This window comes from Scyliorhinus torazame, chromosome 7 (genome assembly GCF_047496885.1).
Source record: "Scyliorhinus torazame isolate Kashiwa2021f chromosome 7, sScyTor2.1, whole genome shotgun sequence".
In the NCBI taxonomy this organism is placed as follows: domain Eukaryota; kingdom Metazoa; phylum Chordata; class Chondrichthyes; order Carcharhiniformes; family Scyliorhinidae; genus Scyliorhinus; species Scyliorhinus torazame.
In genome coordinates, this window is record NC_092713.1 from 77855553 (window position 1) to 77873360 (window position 17808).

Consider the following 17808-nt stretch of genomic DNA (forward strand, 5'->3'; position numbering starts at 1 on the left):
AGCAGTTTTACGCCGGTAATGAGGGTGTTGGTTGCAGAATCCTTCAACTCTGCGGTATTGGACAGTGGCTGCACATCTACTGTGTGTGGAATTGACTGGTTAAAATGTTACCTGGACTCTTTGAACGCTGAAAATCGTAACAAGGTTAAGGAATTTAAAAATTCCACAAGTTTCAGGTTTGGGGATGATAATACTCTGAAGTCGCTGAAAAGAGTGGTGATCCCTTGCAATATTGCCGGAGTGAATCATTTCATTGCACGGATGTTGTATCAAGTGAGATACCTTTGCTTCTGAGCAGACCGTCGATGAAGAAAGCACACATGAATCTGGATATGGAATAGGATACGGCAACAGTTTTTGGAAAGACGGTGGACTTACAATTTACACAGTCGGGACACTATTGTATTCCATTACTGACAAATAATATTTCAAGTAGAGTGGTTAAGGATGTGTTAATGGCAGTTGAAAATGTGACTTTAGCTGATAAAAAGCTTGTGGTATTAAAACTGCATAGGCAATTTGCACATCCGTCTCCTCGGAGGCTGAAAAATTTCTTAAAGGATGCAGGGGTAAGGGATGACAACTATACTAAACTGATAGAACAGGTTAGTGACTGCTGTGAACAAAGAACAAAGAACAAAGAAATGTACAGCACAGGGACAGGCCGTTCGGCCCTCCAAGCCCGTGCCGACCATGCTGCCCGACTAAACTACAATCTTCTACACTTCCTGGGTCCGTATCCTTCTATTCCCATCCTATTCATATATTTGTCAAGATGCCCCTTAAATGTCCCTATCATCCCTGCTTCCACTACCTCCTCCGGTAGCGAGTTCCAGGCACCCACTACCCTCTGCGTAAAAAAACTTGCCTCGTACATCTACTCTAAACCTTGCCTCTGACTATCCACTCTGTCTATGCCCCTCATAATTTTGTATACCTCTATCAGGTCTCCCCTCAACCTCCTTCGTTCCAGTGAGAACAAACCGAGTTTATTCAATCGCTCCTCATAGCTAATGCCCTCCATACCAGGCAACATTCTGGTAAATCTCTTCTGCACCCTCTCTAAAGCCTCCACATCCTTCTGGTAGTGTGGCGACCAGAATTGAACACTATACTCCAAGTGTGGCCTAACTAAGGTTCTATACAGCTGCAACATGACTTGCCAATTCTTATACTCAATGCCCCGGCCAATGAAGGCAAGCATGCCGTATGCCTTCTTGACTACCTTCTCCACCTGTGTTGCCCCTTTCAATGACCTGTGGACCTGTACTCCTAGATCTCTTTGACTTTCAATACTCTTGAGGGTTCTACCATTCACTGTATATTCCCTATCTGCATTAGACCTTCCAAAATGCATTACCTCACATTTGTCCGGATTAAACTCCATCTGCCATCTCTCCGCCCAAGTCTCCAGACAATCTAAATCCTGCTGTATCCTCCGACAGTCCTCATCGCTATCCGCAATTCCACCAACCTTTGTGTCGTCTGCAAACTTACTAATCAGACCAGTTACATTTTCCTCCAAATCATTTATATATACTACAAAGAGCAAAGGTCCCAGCACTGATCCCTGTGGAACACCACTGGTCACAGCCCTCCAATTAGAAAAGCATCCCTCCATTGCTACTCTCTGCCTTCTATGGCCTAGCCAATTCTGTATCCACCTTGCCAGCTCACCCCTGATCCCGTGTGACTTCACCTTTTGTACTAGTCTACCATGAGGGACCTTGTCAAAGGCCTTACTGAAGTCCATATAGACAACATCTACTGCCCTACCTGCATCAATCATCTTAGTGACCTCCTCGAAAAACTCTATCAAGTTAGTGAGACACGACCTCCCCTTCACAAAACCGTGCTGCCTCTCACTAATACGTCCATTTGCTTCCAAATGGGAGTAGATCCTGTCTCGAAGAATTCTCTCCAGTAATTTCCCTACCACTGAAGTAAGGCTCACCGGCCTGTAGTTCCCGGGATTATCCTTGCTACCCTTCTTAAACAGAGGAACAACATTGGCTATTCTCCAGTCCTCCGGGACATCCCCTGAAGACAGCGAGGATCCAAAGATTTCTGTCAAGGCCGCAGCAATTTCCTCTCCAGCCTCCTTCAGTATTCTGGGGTAGATCCCATCAGGCCCTGGGGACTTATCTACCTTAATATTTTTTAAGACACCCAACACCTCGTCTTTTTGGATCACAATGTGACCCAGGCTATCTACACCCCCTTCTCCAGACTCAACATCTACCAATTCCTTCTCTTTGGTGAATACTGATGCAAAGTATTCATTTAGTACCTCGCCCATTTCCTCTGGCTCCACACATAGATTCCCTTGCCTAATCTTCAGTGGGCCAACCCTTTCCCTGGCTACCCTCTTGCTTTTTATGTACGTGTAGAAAGCCTTGGGATTTTCCTTAACCCTATTTGCCAATGACTTTTCGTGACCCCTTCTAGCCCTCCTGACTCCTTGCTTAAGTTCCTTCCTACTTTCCTTATATTCCACGCAGGCTTCGTCTGTTCCCAGCCTTTTAGCCCTGACAAATGCCTCCTTTTTCTTTTTGACGAGGCCTACAATATCACTCGTCATCCAAGGTTCCCGAAAATTGCCGTATTTATCTTTCTTCCTCACAGGAACATGCCGGTCCTGTATTCCTTTCAACTGCCACTTGAAAGCCTCCCACATGTCAGATGTTGATTTGCCCTCAAACATCCGCCCCCAATCTATGTTCTTCAGTTCCCGCCTAATATTGTTATAATTAGCCTTCCCCCAATTTAGCACATTCATCCTCGGACCACTCTTATCCTTGTCCACCAGTACTTTAAAACTTACTGAATTGTGGTCACTGTTACCGAAATGCTCCCCTACTGAAACATTTACCACCTGGCCGGGCTCATTCCCCAATACCAGGTCCAGTACCGCCCCTTCCCTAGTTGGACTGTCTACATATTGTTTTAAGAAGCCCTCCTGGATGCTCCTTACAAACTCCGCCCCGTCTAAGCCCCTGGCACTAAGTGAGTCCCAGTCAATATTTGGGAAGTTGAAGTCTCCCATCACCACAACCCTGTTGTTTTTACTCTTTTCCAAAATCTGTCTACCTATCTGCTCCTCTATCTCCCGCTGGCTGTTGGGAGGCCTGTAGTATACCCCCAACATTGTGACTTCACCCTTCTTATTCCTGATCTCTACCCATATAGCCTCACTGCCCTCTGAGGTGTCCTCTCGCAGTACAGCTGTGATATTCTCCCGAACAAGTAGCGCAACTCCACCTCCCCTTTTACATCCCCCTCTATCCCGCCTGAAACATCTAAATCCTGGAACGTTTAGCTGCCAATCCTGCCCTTCCCTCAACCAGGTCTCTGTAATGGCAACAACATCATAGTTCCAAGTACTAATCCAAGCTCTAAGTTCATCTGCCTTACCCGTAATGCTCCTTGCATTAAAACAAAAGCACTTCAGGCCACCAGACCCGCTGTGTTCAGCAACTTCTCCCCGTCTGCTCTGCCTCAGAGCCACACTGTCCCTATTCCCTAGTTCTCCCTCAATGCTCTCACTTTCTGACCTATTGCTCCCGTGCCCACCCCCCTGCCATACTAGTTTAAACCCTCCCGTGTGACACTAGCAAACCTCGCGGCCAGGATATTTATGCCTCTCCGGTTTAGATGCAACCCGTCCATCTTATACAGGTCACACCTGCCCCAGAAGAGCTCCCAGTGGTCCAGATAATGGAAACCCTCCCTCCTACACCAGCTGTTTAGCCACGTGTTTATCTGCTCTATCTTCCTATTTCTAGCCTCACTGGCACGTGGCACAGGGAGTAATCCCGAGATTACAACCCTCGAGGTCCTGTCTTTTAACTTTCTGCCTAGCTCCCTGAACTCCTGCTGCAGGACCTCATGCCCCTTCCTGCCTATGTCGTTAGTACCAATATGTACAACGACCTCTGCCTGTTTGCCCTCCCCCTTCAGGATGCCCTCTACCCGTTCGGAGACATCCTGGACCCTGGCACCAGGGAGGCAACATACCATCCTGGAGTCTCTTTCACGTCCACAGAAGCGCCTATCTGTGCCCCTGACTATAGAGTCCCCTATTAGGGAAGTTTGTAGGAAGTACAGAAGGACACCAGCATGACCGATAGTAACCCTACCTTTGGCCAGGGATTTTAACGACATTGTGGCCATGCACCTTAAGATCTGGGATAAAGCAAATAATATATTTATTTAGCATTTTGTAGATTTAGCAACCAGATTTAGTCAATCAACGAATGTACGAAGTAAAGAAAAGAGAGTAATTCTGGATCAAATCGTGGAAAAATGGATAGGGACAGGAATGGGTCCACCGGCAAAATTCCTTACGGACAATGGGGGAGAATTTACTCATGAGTTTAGGGATATGTGTGAAAACATGAATATCAGAGTTATGAATACGGCTGCAGAAAGCCCATTTAGTAATGGTGTCTCTGAAAGAAATCATGCTGTCACCGATGACATGCTTCGGAAAATTTTGGCAGATCGACCAAATTGCAGGCTAAATTCAGCTTTAGCATGGGCAGTACATGCAAAGAATTCATTGCAGATGGTTGGGGGCTATAGTCCTTATCAATTAGTGTTTGGTAGAAATCCTAAAATTCCGTCCATTTTGGATGACCAGCCTCCAGCTTGGGAGGGGACTACAATTAGCTCTGGTTTTGCTGAACATTTAAATGCATTACAAAGCAGTAGAAAAGCTTTTTTGGAAGCAGAAGTCTCTGAAAGAATTCGCAGAGTTTTAAGACATAACATATGGCCATCAGATGCCATTTTTCAGCAAGGAGGCATGGTATACTATAAGAGAGACAATTCTAATGAATGGAAAGACCCAGGGAAGATCAGAGGCCTAGATGGCAAAACAATTATTTTGCAACATGGTAATCAAACTGTTAGGGTACATTCATCAAGGATAATGGGTACAGATTACAAATTTTCAAATTTAGACAGAGCAGACAGACATGACGAGGAACCAGAGTCATCTCGTACGCATGTGTTACAGAACTATGAGGACCAATTAACTGATATAGACAGGGTTTCTGTGGAGGAACACAACACTTCTGATGAATTGGAACAGGCCATTTTTCCGAAAGGGCAACTGCCAAAAGTTGGTTCAAAAATGACATACTTGCCTGAAGGGTCTAGTCAATGGAAGGATGCAACTGTTATTAGTAGAGCAGGGAAGGCCACTGGAAAGTATAAACATTGGTTGAATGTACAGCATTCAGGGGAAGGAGTCAAGTCAATGGATTGGGAAAACGAAGTTCAAAAATGGAGGGCACAGAAACGCAGTGCCAGTTCAGATAGTACATCGGATAGTGAACAGGTTCGCAGGAAAGGGTCGAGAACTAATGAAAGGACATCCCACAGCAGAAGGGAAAGATCAAGCAGTAGCAGTACAGAACAAGATACAAGGCGGGAGAGGGGACGTAGTTTATCAAGATCTCGGAACATGAGTAAGACTACGAATACTAATAGGAGTAGAAGCCCACGTGCACGTGAGATTTTGGTGGCTTCAAATAAATTAGATGAAAAAGTTATCAAAGAAGCTAAACAGCAAGAATTGCATAGTTGGAGTGAATTTGGGGTATACACGGAAGTACCGCATAGGGGCCAAAGAGCTCTATCCCAAAGATGGATTTGCACGGAAAGGTTCTTCCGGATGGAACTTATTAGGCAAAGGCCAGGCTTGTGGCAAGGGGATTTGAATAAAACTTAGAAGATCAGGATTTAAGGGTAGATTCACCTACAGCAGGAAAGGTTATTTTAAAGATCTTCTTGGCTCTATTAGCCACAAAGGCATGGGAATGCAAATCTATAGATATAAAAGCTGCCTTTTTGCAGGGGCATCAGCTCCAGAGAGACATTTTTCTCCATCCTCCTAAAGAAGCAGCTAACACAGAAGGGGTACCCTGGAAGTTGAACAAATGTGTATCTGGATTAAATGATGCATCTGGAGTCTGGTATTTTTCGGTAAAGTCAGTTTGTTAAAGTTAGGCTGTTGCCAGTTGAAAGCAGATCCTGCAATGTTTTACTGGCACTATAAAGGAAATCTTTCTGGCATTTTTATGATGCAGGACGATGATTTTTTGTGGGGTGGGACTAGTGATTTTGAAGCTATTGTAATCTCTGGTTTGAGGAAAGAATTTAGGGTTGGAAGTCAGGTGCATTTAAATATATTGGACTGGAAATTGGACAGACTAAGTTAGGGGCAACTTTACATCAGCAATCCTATTTGGAAAGCATCAGCCCAATAGCAATTAGTCGTGGCCGAGTTTCACAAAAAGACGCAATGGTTTCAAAGATAGAAAAAGAGCAACTGCGAAGTTTAATTGGGCAACTGAACTGGTTAGGTAGACAGACTAGACCTGACGTGAGTATTGATGTCTTAGAGTTGAGTACAAAAATGAATGATCCCAAAGTGGTAGACCTAATAAGAGCAAATAAAGCGTTGGCCAAACTAAAAATGCAGGAGTGTGTTTTGAAGTTCCCGGTTTTAGGTGACCGTAGGCACTTGAAACTCATAGTTTATAGTGATGCGTCCTACGCAAATTTATGTGATGGGGTTTCAAGCGCAGGAGGTTTTATAATTTTCATTTTGGGGAACAATGGTAAATGTTGCCCGCTTGTGAGGGAAACAAAGAAAATAAGGAGAGTGGTAAAAAGCACTTTGGCTGCTGAGACGTTAAGCCTTGTAGAGGCGGTGGATATGGCCTTTTATATAAGTATGATATTGACAGAAATTTTGGGATGAGGGGGTTTGGGTAATATACCTATTGACTGTCACATTGACAATAAATACTTGTGGGAAAATGTGCACTTGACAAAAAGTGTCAATGAAAAGAGGTTGCGGATAGATAACGCAAGTTTGAAGCAGATGTTGGACAGAGGGGAAATAACAAAAATTAAATGGGTCGACAGGAGCTATCAACTGTCAGACTGTTTTACGAAAAGAGGGGCGAGTTCACAGAAACTTTTGGATATTGTTAATGAAGGGCGCTTGTTTCTGTGACTTTTTTTTTTCTTTCTCGTCCCAAAAAAAAGGGGGGGAAATCATGTGTGTTGTTTTTGAGTTTCTTGAAATTTTGTTTTCACCTAATTATTTTTTTTCTCCAAGGAAGGGGAGACTGTTAAGTAATGGGTTCAGAGACATTGCAATTAGTTGTCTCATTTATGTTAAGTATCCATTAATTGACACTGATATGTAAAGGGGCTTCAGGTGGCCTCTTTCAGGTGATGTATAGTTAGAGTTTTGTGCAAAGGCTGTTGGAATGAAATAAATGTGTGTTTGTGAAAAAGGAACAGAACTTTAGACTCTTCATATCACAGCAACTAAAACGTCTAACAATGACTTGGCTACCCCATCAGATCCGATTAACCCCCAACCACCCCCACGATCGTCCAAAAGCCTCCCCGACTTCCTGATTTACACCCGATCTGACTACCCTCCAAAATACCCAACTACTGTGAGTCAATCTAACTACCCCAACCCACCTACTAACTCACCCATCCAGCACCTCACCCACTTACTCATCCTACATTCCCTATCCACCTACCCACTTATCCACCTACCCACTTATCCACCTACCTACTTATCCACCGTACCCAATGCACCACCAACCCATCCACCAACCATATCACCCGCTCACCAACCCACTTACCCACCTACCGCATACCAACTTACTCATCTGCACAGTTACTTGCCTAGCCACCTACACCCTTACCCACCTGTCCACCTACTCACTTACCCTACTACCCATTTACTCACTCAACCATTTATGCATTCACCCACTCTTCCATTCATTCACTCACCCATTCATTAACATTCAGACTGAATCTTTAAGCTTACCAAATGGCAGCTAGTGCCATTAAAAAAAAGGTTCACCATGTCTTCCCCTTGATTCTACCGGCTCCAACTAATTTCCTCAATGAATGCTATGCTGCATGGTTTTTGACAACTGGGCTCAGAGGTTCCCAGGAGTAATGCACCGCAGTATTGTGTCCGGGGCGGGGGCAGCTTTTGCGAGCGGAAATCCAATTATCATTGCCACCTAATGGAAGATTTGAGCCATTATTTTCCCAACTCCACATGACGCATGTATGAACAATTTCATTCTGTGATCCTTGAGCACAATAAGAGACTTGGTTCGACACGTGCATTATTTTGGAATTGAGGAACAATTGAGGAAGGTGCTACCCACTATATTCAGAGTGTTTAAGGATAATTTGCAACTTCGTAAGAGCATAAGGAATATCAGCAGGAGTAGACCACATGTTCCCTCAAGACTGCTCCATCATTCAGTATGATTATGATTGTTCTGCCTTAACTGCACTTTGCTGTCTGTCTGCCACTTATATCCTTTGATTCCCTGCGGCACCAAAAATCTGTCTATCTCAGACTTAAGCACACTCAATGCCAAAGCATCATTTGGGATAGAGATTCCAATGATTCACAAGCATTTGAGTGAAGAGGTTTCTCCCCATCCCTTTCTTAGAGACTGTGCCCCCATATTCTAGATTCCCTAGGCAGGGAAAACGAGCACTGTCTACCCTATCAAATCCCACCATGGCGGTAACCTGGCAGAGTGGGTTATTCACCCACTGTAGAAACTGTCTGATATTCATTCCACTGAAATCAGTGCAGAACGTGTTATTACATCCAATGTCCCTCACTTTCGATACTATTATTTTAAAAAATCTTTTTATTGGCATTTTCAAAATTATATACATTGCCATTCGTTTTCACTTTCGATATTATGATGGTGGTAGCATCAGTGTAATCTATGTTTCTGAGTATAAAAGTGCAGATAGAACCCCATAACTAACAGAAATTGATAGTCCTTCTTCAGAATGTCTCCATCTAACTTCAGGCAATTGGGAATAGAAATCCTCAATGAGAGGGAACAGGGATTGTGGGAACGGTAATGGTTGGTTTAATATTAGCCCAGATTTTTGAGTCCATGGGGATGGTGCATTGAGGAACCCGGTACTTCAAAGAAAGATATCCAAATCTGGAGTCAACCACTTCTGGATGCAATAAATTGTGGGTCAGAGATGAAGCACCACTGTGCATTTGGATCGTTGGGCTAACAATATGCCTCATTAGATGAGGTGGTAATTGACCAGATTGGATTTTATGGACGGAGCATTCCTGGACAATTTTGCACTTTGTTAGGCAGATACCGGTGTTGGAACAATACAATATATAAGGTAGTTAGTAGGTTTAAAGAAACACGAAAGTCTCATCATCGGAGGATGTACCTGCTCCATTGGGGAAATGAAGATGAGTCTGTACCACTTACATGCCTTTAATGAAGTCTTATTTCCCTACACAAAAACTAGCATCAGAGCAATGCAACCAGGAGGGAACAGCACTACTGAAAACCCAGATCCTGCATGAAGAGGAAGCAGGAGGTTGGGGAGACAGTGAGGCAGCAAGGGCAGGTTATTGAAGGGTAGGCAAGGTTCATCCTATGTTGTGCCAGTTTTATGAGCTTTTTGAAATCACTGCAAATACCATGCATTCACTTAGTAGTTCAAGTTAAAATAGCACGTGCATCACCCTTCTGGTTTTCACATCTTCCCTTGAAGGAAGAGGCTGTCTACTCCAATGATCAGCCAGGCTCTTCTCAATCTGCAACTGGCTGCCAGGATCCCGCCTCCAGATTGTGACAGTCTAGTAGATCTCTGCAGTATTAAGGCACTAAGAAGAACTGATAGGATAGTAGCTAACAATGTTGCAATAGATGCTTGGTGGGCCAAGCTAAGTTTCCACAGTTCCATTGGAACTGTTGTGTCTGTAATAATGTTGACCAGCAGCAACTCAGAACCTATGGCTTTATCAGTCAGCTGCAAGAAGTAATTGCAGCTATTGTCTTCTTTCTGGGGAATGCCAAAGGTCCTGCTTCCTTCAGGCCATTATGTGAACCTATACAAGAGCTAGCTTCAGTCATGGGCCCAATATCCCCTGACACTATAAGAGAAAGGCCGCCAAATTCTAGCCCCTCTGGGGCAGCTGCTTCACTAAGACAAAAATCATCCCAGGCCTTTAAGGTTCTCAGGGAATTTTCTGAGCTGCCCACTGACCGCTCAACTTCATCGCACTCCGAGAGCACCGCATAGTCAGTTGCAAACCAGAGCAAGTATGGTACCTGGCACAAAGGACTTTATCTCACTTGCCCAAAGCTCTATTTTCCTTCTGCAGCTAGATAGACAAGGAAGTCAAGGGTTATGGGCAGACAAGAAACTGGAGTTGAGACCACAAGCAGATCAGCCATGATCTTATCGAATAGCAGAACAGGCTTGAAAGGCCGAATGACCTACTCCAGCTCCTATGTCCTCTGTTCCAATGTTCCTGAAGACACAGAGTTCAGAAGTAGTTATAGATAGGCCAAATTAATTGTTCCTACCTTTTAGTTGTATTGTTCTGGAAAGTAAACATGTGTTGACCACATGGACATTGGAGTTCATATCTGTTTGTGCTTGCAACTTTTTGAGTTTGCATTTTGACTTCTGTTTCATGCAGGAAACAGGTAGAAGCAATGAGGGCCATTGTAAAAGTAGTAGGTGGAAGAACAGGCATGTGTGAAAGGACATAATTTGGTGCATCAACTTTTATTCACTAAAAGCAATGCGGCTGATGGGGTTTATGTTCCATACCTTCCTGTGCAGCCTCCTTATATTGTGAGGGTGTAGTTCCTTCTATATCATTATTATCAATCATTTCAGCTCCCTGAAGCAGCAAGCTGCAAGGTTTCTGAGGACTTCAGCTGGGCTGTTATATAGGAAGTCACCAGATTTGCCAAGGCACTTAAAATGAGACTTTGAAATACCATACTTATAATCTGTTTTATTCACTTATTATAGTACTATGAACCTGTATATCTGTTGTAACTCTCAGATTGCAGAAGTCTTACTGCAGTCATCAGTCCTGACTGCAAGGAATAGCCTTGATCATCAATCAACCATCCTGAAACATGACCTTGAGTCTTCAGGGCTGGGATATCATGGCAGCTTCCAAATAACAGGTAGTAGCATGCAGAAGGGGGAATTGAGACTTAATAAAATAATAAATCAAAAAATCATTAAAAGATCGAAATTTATGAATGAATAACAATGAGCAGAGTTTTTGATAAAACATTGCGACATAGTAAATTCACAACAAACGACTAGATTATTATGTACTTTGTATAATGTGCAGTTTCACTGACCCCACCTATCCATTTTCAAATTCTTCTGGGAAGTTTGCTTTTTGTTTTAATGTGATAAAATCCCCAAAGAAATAAATGATCTAATAAATTGAAATGGTCCGGAGATTCCATGCAACTAACTCTGATGTTTTCTAATAGCAAAAATGGAAAAGATGAACATTGGTGGTGAACTTTGCTCTCCGATGATTAAAAGCTTATACAGGTTAAATATTTGTTCAAATATTAGATTAAATCTGCCATATCCCTTAAACTGGCAACTAAAACTACCTCAATTTTTATTTTAATCATCTGTTGATGCACAGTATAGTCACATGGAAGACAGAGTGTTGGTCTTGTCATGACATGTCGAAGAAAGAAGTTTTGCTGTTTGATTCAGTAAAGTATCTCATTAGGACTGTAAATAGTTTTATATGTTGGTGATAATACATTTTTAAGATTTGGAATCGCTCGTTTGAGCATTGCCTAAATGCTGTCAAAAATGCAGAATAAAAAAGAAGACTGCTTTTCCATAAACTGACAAAGTGATTTTCTTTTGTTCAGTTTCCTGCCCTTTTATCCTGAAAAGCTAGCTTTTTATGACATGTCTTATCATATCTTTACAATTTCTAGAAGCCGTTCACATCAGTGAACTACCATCTTTTGAAGAGCAGACATTGTTGTTTTGCAGTCAAACAGAGCAAGCAATTTGCACGCAACCAGATCCCACAACAGCAAATGAGGTGAATGATCAGTTAATCTGTATCTGGTAGCGTTGGTCAAAGGTTGACTGCTGGCCAGGACAATACGAGAGCTCCGTACTTAGCTTTGAATAGTACTGTAGGATTTTACCTGATCAGACAGATGGAGCTTGGGTTTAATACTGCATCTGAAAGTCAACCGAGTATTCTGTCAGTATGGCACTGAAGTTTTAATGTATATTATACGCTCTAGTACTGCAAGTGCAGTTTAATGCCATAAACATCTGACTCAAAAGTCGGAGTGTTACCAATTGAAACATGCTTGGGATCAGTTCTGCAGGCACTCGTGCCCTTTAGTAGCTGAGATAAATGACAACGCTACATTTATGAACCAATGCTTTTTCGATAGCATCTTCCAAACGTTGGTTTACCTACACCGCAAGAACTACAGTGGTTCTAGAAGATGGTTCAGTGCTACTGAGGGCAATTCGGAATTGGCAATAATCATTGGCCTTGCCAGCATATTCAGATCGAAGGAAAGATAAGAAAATGGTGATGCTACGGGGGCTATTATAACAGTCTGACACTACCGTCACCGTACATAGACAAGCATGTATTCTTCAATAAAATTATCTGAACAGCAAGCTGGTGTTGGGCATTCCTCTCCTATTTTCAAATCGATTTATTATTTCACAATCATCCAAGAGGACTAAAACAACCATGACTTGGTTTAAATGTAATAAGCCACAGGTTGAGAGTAATGTTTAAAATCCTTCCATCACACACCAATGACAAACGCTAAGAACAGGAAAGGTTCCTGGTCAGCCATGTAATGGAAAGGAAGTTGGAGCCTTTACCATCCATAAATCCAGACTACAGCATACATGTAAAAGTGCATGTTGCCACAGCAACTCATACTCCCTGAGTGACCTGTCATCACCAACAACTAATTTTGTAGTGTAGTCACCATTGTAATGCAGGAAACACAGCAGCCAATTTACATATAGCAAGCTCCATAAACACCAACTTGATAATAGTAAAATTGAACTTAATGGGAATCGGGGGAAAAACTAGCCACTGGTCGGAGTCATACCTAATATAAAGGAAAATGGTTTGGTTGTTGGAGCAAATCTTCTCTCCCAGCACATGATGCAGGAGGTCCTTACGGTAGACCGAACCATCTTCAGCTGCTCCATCAGTGATCTTCCCTCCACCTCAGACGTCGAGATGTTCATTCATGATAATGCAATGAATGATCAGTGCCATTTGCAACACCTCAGACACTGAGGCAGTCTGTTCCCACATACAGAAAGATATGGTACCATTCAGGCTTGGCCTTGTAAGTGGCATATCACATGAGAGACTTCTCATCCTGTTCATGCTAGTGACAGCAGGCAAGTGGCTAATAGGTTTTGTGTACCTGACAGTTCCATCACTGTGTTCATTTTTTAACACCAGTTGACTTCTTGTAGTATCACACATTAGAGAGTTGAAAAGATTGGAGAGAGAAAGAAGTAAAAAGAAGCTTATATTTAAGACCGTGAACTAATCGCAGAATGGGAGAACTAAACAGTAGGAACTGGGACAAGAAGATGAGGGGATGTGGTTGAAGGCATGGATAACACAAGTTACCTTTTGGTAAAGTTTTGAAGGTAGGGAGAGAGTTGTAAAATGAAAGGGGTTAGGATAAGAATATAAGCAGGGCTTATAATGTGGCAAAGGATGAGAGAAAATGTACATGTCATCATCCCTCCCATCTGTCGCAAATCTATGGTACTATTTGCCACACAGCTCTTGTGGCGGCAAAGTCCCGTCTTTATACAGAGGACACTCTCCATCTTTTGCAGCACTGCTACAGGATGTGGGTGTCGCTGGCTAGGTATGTATTTCCCATGCCTAATTGCCCTTGCGAAGGTGATAGTGAACCACCTTCTTGAACCACTTCAGTTCATGTGGTGCACATTCACCCACCGTGCTGTGAGAGAAGAAGTTCCAGGATTTTCATTAAGTGACAGTGAAGGAACAGCAATATAGTTCCAAGTCAGGATGGTGAGTGGCTTGGAGGGATATTTGCAGGGTGGTGCTGTTCCCATGCATCTGGTGCCCTTTTCCTTCTAGGTGGTCGAGGTCATGGATTTGCAAAGTGCTGTCGAAGGTAACTTGGTGAGTGGCTGGGACAAAGGTCAACACTGCTGCCTCATAGCGCCAGGGACCAGGGTTCAGTTTCAGCCTTGGGTGACTGTCTGTGTGGAGCTTGTACTTTCTCCCCATAACTGCTCCCACAGTTAAAAGATGTGCAGGTTAGGTGGATTGGCCAAGCTAAATTGCTCCTTAGTATCCAAAGATGTGCAGGTTAGGTGGGATTATGGGGTTACGGGCATATGGCATAGGTAGGGTGCTCTTTCAGAGGGTTGGTACAGATGCAATGTCCTAATAGCTTCCTTCTGCATTGTAGGAATTCTATGGGTGTGATCGAACGGCCTTGTCACACCCTATTCGGTGCCTCTCTCTCTCTCTCTCTCTCTCTCTATTTGCGGCATTCAGAACGCCTCATGAGATCTAACGAGAACTCGCGAGAAGTCACAATCTGGATCTTACCCTCGGTGGGCAAGATCCAGATTAACATATTTAAGTGAACTGTTAGGCAAATTTAAATATGTCGATGCCTGATTCTCCCGAGGTCTGGGAATGGACCCCACGCCTGGGAGACCTTGCTACGGCAGCGTTTAGTACTGGTCTCCGGGTGGCTGGACTATGGGCAGTGTGGTAGCCTGGCACTCCCGCTGGTACCCGGGGACTTTGGCAGTACCACCCTGGCACTGCCAGAATGTCCAGGTGGCACTGCTAAGCTACAGTACCAAGGTGCCTGGGTGCCAGGTTGTACGCGCCAGGAATCCGGCCTGGGGGTGTCTGCCCTTATCGGGTGGAGTCGAGGACCCCTTAAGAGGTAGGTTGGGGCATTGGAGGAATCCTGAGGCCATGTTGGGGAGTCCACGGGGGCTCAAGAGATAAGGGCAGCATTTCAAAATGGTTGAAATGCAGGAAATGAAGTTGTGCTGGCTTGGCAGGGCATTCCTTACCGAGGCCAAGGAAAAACAGAGTCCCGTTTGATAACAGGGTCGTTCTCAGTGCTGTAGGCGCTGTTGTTTCTATGCACCCTATATTTCTACATCTTGCAGATGGTAAATACTGCTGCAACTGTGTGTCGGTGTTGGAGGGAGTGAATTTTTAAGATGGTGGATGGGGTGACAATCAAGTGAGCTGCTTTGCCCTGGATGGTGTTGAACTTGTCATAAAATACACCAGTATATCATGGTGCAGACACACACTGATGGACACACAGTGGGACAGACACAACACAGCAGCCAATCACCAGTGAGAGCACACGCACTATAAAGACAGGGGGCATCAGAGTTCCCGCTCATTCGAGTAACAGCTAGCTAGGAGCACAGAGCTTACAGCCTGCAACACAGACATTCACCATGTGCTGAGTGCATCAATTGGTTAGGACAAGGCAAAGGTCTTTAGTTAAAGCTGTATCGTATTTACCCACAGTTAAAGTATTTTTAAATAGTTAACCTTATAATAAAATAGTGTTGCACTACTTCAAGTGTTGGTGACCTGTATGTGATCCAGAACACCCAACACATCATGATACCAGGAGTGGTTGCATACTAGCACTTCTTAGACCTACCTGCAAGTGATCTGCCTTCCGCCAGCATTCCGTCATTCTGCAATATGAACAACATCAGCCTGCCACCGCCGCTCCGCATCGCCGGCAACCTAGGAGCCAATTGGAAGATTTTCAAAAAGCGCTTCCAGCTCTTCCTCGAAGCCATGGAAAGGGAGGGTGCCTCGGACACCAGAAAGATTGCTCTTCTCCTCTCCACAGCCGGGGACCATGCCATCCACATTTTCAACTCTCTCACCTTTGCAGATGACGAAGACAAGACGAAGTTCAAGACGGTTCTCCTCAAATTTGACACTCATTACAGCGTAGAGGTGAATGAAAGTTTCGGACATTATGTGTTCCAGCAGCATTTGCAGGGTAAGGACGAACCTTTCCAATCCTTTCTAATGCACCTCCGCATCCTTGCGCAATCTTGCAGCTACGGGCCCACCTCCGACTCCATGATACGCGACCAGGTCGTTTTCGGTGTTCAGTCAGACCCCCTACGTCAGCAGCTCCTCAAAGTAAAGCAAGTCACCCTAGCGACCGCCATCGAGACCTGTGTCCTACATGAAAATGCCACCAGCCGGTACTCCCATATACAAGTGGCTGAAACGGCGCGGCAAGGTCCCCACGAGGCGGAACGGGTCCAAGTGATTGAGCACCTCCAGGGCCTCAGCCTGGATTAGGGCGGCCATTTTGCGCGCTTTTCGCGGACTCCCGCGCTTGTACGCACCAAACGAGGGGACGGCGACGTGGAGGAACTTAATGCGCAGGCGCGCACCGCGCATGCCCGCACCGCGCATGCGCGGTGTTGCAGCGAACGTGCTGACGTCACGACGTGCGGCAACTGTGGCTCCGCCCATTTAAAGCGGCAATGCCCTGTAAAATCTCGACAATGACTACGATGTGGAAGACTTGGCCACTATGCTGCCTGCTGTTGAGCAGCTCAGCCTTCCAATTCATATCGCTTCAGCCAGCCTCGCAGGAATGTTCGGGCAATTCAACCCACGGTCACCGAGTCCGATTCCGGCCTCCCACACAGCAGTGACACCAAGGACCCGAAGGCGCCTTTTCGAGTCGGTGTCGTGACAAAAAACAGGCTGTCCCCGAAGCAAAGACACCAGCCGCTGTCGGTATAAAGCATCGATCCAGACGATGAGTGGTGTGCCACCCTGACGGTCAACTGGTCCCAAATACGATTCCGCCTGGACACTGGTGCCTCCACCAATCTCATGGCGTGGTCTGCTTTCCAAAGCCTTCATGTCAAACCAACCATTCTTCCATTGGCCTGCCAGCTATTGGACTACAATGGCAACAGCATTCCTGCTACCGGCTCATGCCAACTCGAAGTGACGCAAAAGTCCCGAAAAGCCATCCTTCCTTTCGAGATCGTGGGCTCCTCGAAGGACTCTCTGCTTGGCTCCTATGCAAGCTGCTAAACCTTGTTCAAAGAGTTCACTCTCTCTCTCCTGATGACACGTCTGCCTTCTAGCGTGCTGACTTCAGGGCGCAACACAACGCCATCATCGACCAGCACCGCGACATCTTCGAAGGCATGGGCACGCTCCCATATACTTACAAGCACCTCGCAGAGTCCCAGCACCCCTCAAGCACTGCCTCAAGCAGCAGCTGCAGGACCTCCAAGACCAAGGAGTGATCTCCAGAGTTACGGAACCAACCGACTGGGTCAGTTCCATGGTGTGCGTAAAAAAAAGCCTTCCGGCGAGCTCAGAATCTGCATTGATCCAAAGGATCTAAATCGCAACATAATGAGGGAGCATGACCCAATCCCCAAGCGTGAGGAGATTACATGCGAGATGGCTCAGGCCAAGCTTTTCACCAAACTTGACGCCTCGAAAGGATTCTGACAAATTCAATTAGACAGGTCCAGCAGGAAACTATGTACCTTTTAACACCCCTTTTGGCAGATTTTGTTACACCAGGATGCCGTTTGGGATCATATCGGCGTCAGAAGTGTTCCACAGGATCATGGAACAAATGATGGAAGGCATTGAAGGTGTTCGCGTCTATGTCGACGACATAATCAGTCGCCTCCAGCGTTCAAACGTATATGGGAGCAGGGCCTACACCTCAACAGAGCCAAATGCTCCTTCGGCCAGACGGAACTCAAGTTCCTAGGGGACCACATCTCCCAGTTGGGTGTGCGGCCGAATGCGGACAAGGTGCTGCTATCACAGCCATGAAAAAGTCAGAGGACAAGAAGGCGGTC

The 17808-nt window shown here is 45.0% G+C and overlaps 1 protein-coding gene across 4 annotated transcripts in view; it reads left to right on the forward strand.

Annotated features, from left to right (window-relative positions):
• Positions 1-17808, forward strand: part of LOC140426328 (metalloprotease TIKI2-like) — a 575072-nt gene that overhangs the window by 425771 nt on the left and 131493 nt on the right. The window contains exon 5 of one of the 4 annotated variants that reach the window (XM_072510938.1): positions 12315-12512. The exons of the other annotated variants lie outside the window; for them this stretch is intronic. Within the exon in view, the coding sequence (XP_072367039.1) occupies positions 12315-12409 (95 nt within the window). The 3' untranslated portion in view covers positions 12410-12512. Of the gene's footprint in view, positions 1-12314; positions 12513-17808 lie in introns of those variants that run through there. 4 annotated transcript variants of the gene reach the window in all.